This window comes from Papaver somniferum, chromosome 3 (assembly GCF_003573695.1).
Source record: "Papaver somniferum cultivar HN1 chromosome 3, ASM357369v1, whole genome shotgun sequence".
Lineage (NCBI taxonomy): Eukaryota > Viridiplantae > Streptophyta > Magnoliopsida > Ranunculales > Papaveraceae > Papaver > Papaver somniferum.
The window spans coordinates 200,166,690-200,172,150 of NC_039360.1; the positions used below are offsets into that span (position 1 = coordinate 200,166,690).

The window sequence follows — 5,461 nt, forward strand, 5'->3', positions numbered from 1 at the left end:
TTACAGCAAGCTCCTAAAACTGGTCTCAATCATTCTTGGTCCAATTGTCAGCATAGTACAAGTAGAATCCTATGCAATTTAGATAGAGCGGTTTTTAATAATTTGTGGCTTCAAAAATATGAAGGATGGGGATATATAGTTGGTGTTAGAATTGCTTCAGATCACTCTCATCTGTTGGGTAGAAATGTCAACATCCCAAAACCAAAAAATGTGCCACAAAAGTTTCAAAAAATTTGGATTGATCATCCTGGTTTTATGGAGGTTGTTAAAATTTGTTGGTCTGAAGAAGTAGTTGGTGATCCAACATATGTATTTCAAAGTAAACTTAAAAAGCTCAAAAAAACCTTGGTTGAATGGAATTGGACTGTATTTGGTAATGTAAATGTGAAGATTAAAGAAGCAGAAAAGAAGGTGTCATCTGATTTAGACCCTTTGAATGAAACTTTATTAAACAGTCTTGTGGAAGCAGAAAATGATTTAAATTCTAAGGAAGTTCAGTTGAATACTATGATGAAGATATAATCTAGAATCAAATAGGTAAAGGAGGGGTCAGCTAATACAGGTTTCTTCCATGCTAATCTTAAAGTCAGGCATGCCAGAAATTTCATTGGAGAGTTAGAAGATGCAAACAATGACATTATTACTGATTAAGGAAAAATTGTTGAGGCACTCATTAATCATTTTGAGCAGAAATTTAAATTCAGAGAAGTGGAGATAACAAGTTCATTACTTGATGTGATCCCAAAAATAATAACTGAATAAGACCAAGAAATGTTAGATGCTATCTCATCAGCTGAGGAAATCAAGCAAACATTATTTGATATGGATCCAGACAGTTCTCCAGGTCCAGATGGATTCACTGGCAGTTTTTATAAATCTTGTTGGCAAATTATACAGGATGATGTTGTAAATGCAGTTCAATTTTGCTGGAGAAGAAGATTCATTCCAAAAGGCCTGAATTCAAATTTTCTTGTCTTACTTCCAAAAATTGAAGGTGCTAGATCTCCCAATCAATTTAGACCAATTGGTCTAAGCAATGTAAGCTTTAAAATCTTCATTAAGATTATCAATTCCAGAATGTCTACTTTAATGCATAAGCTCATATCACCTCAGCAAGCAGCCTACATAAAAGGAAGAAGTATTCAAGATCAAATAGCTCTTGCTTCTGAAATGGTAAATGAAATGAAGAAAAAAATAAGAGGAGGTAACATTGGACTTAAACTTGATATATCTCAGGCATATGATTCTGTCAGCTGGAATTTCTTGTTTCAAGTTTTAAAAAGGTATGGCTTTTCAGAAACTTGGTGTAAATGGCTATGTACCTTATTTGAATCTGCTAAGATATCAATAATGATTAGTGGAGGGCCAAATGGATTCTTTACTGTTAGAAGGGGGTTGAGACAAGGAGATTCATTATCTCCAACTTTGTTTGTTCTCATGGAAGATGTCTTAAGTAGAAATATTTCAAAAATGGAGGTTGAGTAAGAAATTGAATAAACCCAACTCATATGTTCTTTGCTGATGATGTCTTCATTTTCTGCAATGGAGCAAAAAAAAAGTATTGAGAATTTAATGAAACTGCTTGAATGGTATCAACTCAATTCAGGACAAATGATAAACAAAAGTAAAAGTAAGATGTTCATTGATGGGACTACAAAGAAAGAAAGATGTACATTCAGAATTTATTCCAAATGGAGAGAAGTACAATACCTGACAAGTACTTAGGTGTTATTTTACATGCAGGGAGAGTGGAAATTTCCACAGTATGGTCAATGGTAGAGTTACTGCAAAAGAAGATGGCTGCTTGGAAAGGTAAACTTTTATCTTTTCATGATAGGCTGGTATTAATCAAATCAGTGCTCTACAGTGTGCCTACATATAACATGTAAATTTATAAATGGCCCTCTTCTTTAACTAAAACTTGTGAAAAAATTATTAGAAATTTTCTATGGTCTGGTGATGGAGAAACTAGAAAATATACTATTCTATCTTGGAAAAAGGTATGTTCTCGATACAATGAAGGTGTATTGGGTATTCAAAGGTTAGAAGTTCTTAACAGAGCACTGCTCATGAAGATATTATGGAGAATTATCAATTCTGGAGAAGAATGGGCATTATTCCTAAAAGCCAAATTCCAGGATAAGCATGGGCAATGGAAGAACAATTGGCAATTATCATCCATTTGGCCAGGATTAAAATAGGTTTGGGATCATCTAAAAGAAAGTGTCAGGTGGTGCCTAGGAGATGGTAATAAAGTATCATTATGGTTTGATTCTTGGATCAGTGATTCACCTCTTATTGAAGACATTGGTTATACTGACTATGTAAAAGCTCATATAAACATGAATATAGGAGATATCATCCTCAATGGAGAATGGAGCATTCCAGATGAAATAAAACAAATGCTTTCATCTTATACACTGCCTGAACAGGGAGTAGGTCAAGTTATTTGGTTTGGAAAGCTGATATAAAAGGTACATTCTCAACTTCTTCAGCTAATAAAATTTTAAGAAATAAATGATCGGTTGTCAACCGTCAAATATAATTTCACTTTCTTACTTAACTACAATAACATAGTAAGTGGTAGGAAAGAGTTCGTATCCACGAAGAGGCTTTTGTTGTTATGTAATTTTCAGTTTCTAAGATAACCAAGGGGGGTTTTTGTTTTAGCAAATAAAATAAAGTAAAGCAAAGCAAAGCAAATAGTTGGAATAATCAATAAGGAGAAGATATTGGTCATGGGATAGTATCATTCACAAACATGTATTTTCATCAATGACTAGAATTGATATTTTAATCTCGCATTTATTAAAAGTCCTAGGATACCTTGGTCGCAAGAATATCCCGCTAATTCCCTAATTTCATCACAACCACATTAAAAGATGCATATGTGAATTCTTCCTAGAAAGCAACCCAAAGTGTAAAAGCACAATTAAGTTTAACTCCCTAAAAGCTTTAAGATTTATGGAATAAGACTAATCAAAGCAAACAAACGTGTAAAAGCACTAATTCGTTTTAACCAAGTTTATGATTCATATGTGACTAGTAGGATATATCACTACAAGCACTACCCACAATTATGCTACTTAAAATCAGGGACAAACAACTTTTTCGTATTGAGAACCCTAATATAGCTCTAGATATGAAAGCAAATCGGATTGATTTCGGACTCAACCAATCAAACAATCAAATCATATGATAAAATAAACCATGAATCATAAACAATAAAGTTGAGAAAAAACTAATTCATAGAATCAAATAACATTCTTGAGAAATCAACTTTTATCCCATAACCAATAATTGTATTTAGTTACTCATAATAATGGAGTTCATCATAATCATAATCAATAAAATAAAGAAGATGAAAACAAACGAAAACAAACCCTAGAAGAAGTTATCTCCAAAGCTCCAAGTAGAAAATAATACGTGATATAAAAGTTGTAGAAAACTTTCTCTTTTTGTAGCTTTTCTCCCTTCCAAAACTAGGTCAAAACTTCAAAGCCCATTAGATGAAAATCCACGTGGCCCAAAAGTGAGATAAACCCATGTAGAAACTCTGCCAAATCCTCGCCGAAAAGTGGCCGGAAAATAGCTCAAGTGACCGGCAAAGTCAAACCGGTCACCGGTCGACGGGTCAGATCGGTCGAGGTCAACTGAGTCGGACTGGGGTCAACACGGTCAAAGTCAGACCGAGTCAGCATCTTACTCAGCTGGATGGGCTGAGTGGCCAAACCAAAGCCATTGCAATTGCACAGGCTTGAGATTCTGCAATGTTGCACCATCATTGTGCAGCCAGCCATGATGGCCCTGCACTCATCTCTACTGCTTCATCTCAATGCCACCATTGCAGCTTAGCCCGTGGAACTTTTCAATTCCATCTGCAACTGCCATAACACCTGTTGCAGAATCACCAATCTCACTGCACATCAACATCTACTTCCATCTCAGCTCCACAACACCAACAAAATATCTTTCTCAGTCTTGTCCACCACAATCCATGGCTGCAACTGCAACAAGCCTCACAGTCCACCTGCACTCTAGTCAAGCCATCAGTCCACCTGCAAATGCATCTGCAACTACTCCTTGTGATCTCTGCCCATAGATCCACAAAGATTCTCCCATGGCAGCAACAACTAACTTCTACATACTTAAATTCAATCAACACAACCCCTGAACTTGAGCTATTCTTCTCAGCTTCAAACTCTATCGACTGCATCACTTTGTCTTCTCCGTATCACAATTGCACCCATTCATTCATTTCCCCAGCTTCAATTCTCTGCTATTTCATCTACACTTTGAGTGGAAACAGAATTCCCTGCACTTTGTCACCAGTACCATCTGAGCTGCAACCACTAGCTCCAACTGCAACTCAATAATCTCAGCTTAGCTTTCTTCTTGATTCTTCTGCACCCTAAGTCTTCACCAGAGACCACCATTAACACCATTTGTAGCTTCAACTTCAGTTGTTGCAATTAGTTTAACATATCAATTTCAGCTGCAACTAGCTTAGCTGCAACATTTCAGCTCAACCAACACCATCATTTCCATATCAGCAAATACCTAACATACATCTAACAAAGAATTCATTGTCAGTCCCTTCTAGCCATCACCTACATCACAACACAGCAGCTGCAACATACACTAGCTCCTCAGCTGCTTCACCTTCCCTACACCAGACCCCGAATTTACAACCAAAACCCATATTAGGACTGGAAGAACTTCATTTCAGCATAAACCCATTTTCTTTGTTCATCTCGTTCTCAAATCACTTCAGCTAAAACCCTTCCGTACTTTCTTAACACACACTTCAATTTTCAATCTCAGTAAACCCTAACTCAATCCCCTTCAACAGCAAATCCATCCTCTTCTCAAACTGTTTATGCCAACTGCAATTCACCAACACACAACAATCATATATTCACCCCTACAAAATCTCTATCTTGCTACAAACCGTATCCATCTGAATCAGATTTCAATTCCATAAACAACCCCAAATTTCTTCTTTAATCTTCATCCACAGTAGCAGATTCGACTTTCTCAGATGTTCCTCTATTTCTTGTATCACCAAAGACCCATCTTCTTATAATCGAATTCGATTTAGTTTCCACCTAATTCATTCACCCAATAATCTTTTCCGTATCTCCAATTCTTCATCTGGATTTAATATGAAACAACAAAACCTAGCTCATTCCACTGATTCTTCAGTCACCGGAAACACAACATCTTCCCAGGTTTCTCTTTGAATTTGGACTGCAGATGTAACCCTTACCAATCTCAGATGGATTCTCTCGGAGTGATAATGGAGCTGCCATGAACTCTGTGTGTTAGAACCCAAATGATTGAGAAATGAATTCTCATCTGAATTCTAGGGTGTAGTAATGATAAGAAATACTATTGACAATCAGAAACCGGATAAGGGTTATCTATGTATTGTTTAGCCTGCTAGTCTCAGATAACTGAC

At 36.3% G+C, this 5,461-nt stretch overlaps 1 protein-coding gene across 1 annotated transcript; it reads left to right on the forward strand.

The window, feature by feature from the left end:
• The first annotated feature begins 771 nt into the window (after positions 1 to 771).
• LOC113360521 lies at positions 772 to 4,102 on the forward strand. The gene is made up of 5 exons (XM_026604026.1): positions 772 to 1,481; positions 1,744 to 1,812; positions 1,940 to 2,167; positions 2,285 to 2,444; positions 3,851 to 4,102. The coding sequence occupies exons 1-5, from the start codon at positions 772 to 774 to the stop codon at positions 4,100 to 4,102; spliced, it is 1,419 nt and encodes a 472-aa protein (XP_026459811.1).
• The last annotated feature ends 1,359 nt before the right edge of the window (positions 4,103 to 5,461 follow it).

Bases quoted from the DNA above. Each gene is read 5' to 3' on its own strand.
- LOC113360521 (XM_026604026.1), top strand. From the start codon at position 772: ATGTTAGATGCTATCTCATCAGCTGAGGAAATCAAGCAAACATTATTT. The intron at 1,482-1,743 runs GTAAGAAATTGA...TTTTACATGCAG, and splicing joins ATTTCAAAAATGGAGGTTGA to GGAGAGTGGAAATTTCCACA. The intron at 1,813-1,939 runs GTAAACTTTTAT...AAAAATTATTAG, and splicing joins GAAGATGGCTGCTTGGAAAG to AAATTTTCTATGGTCTGGTG.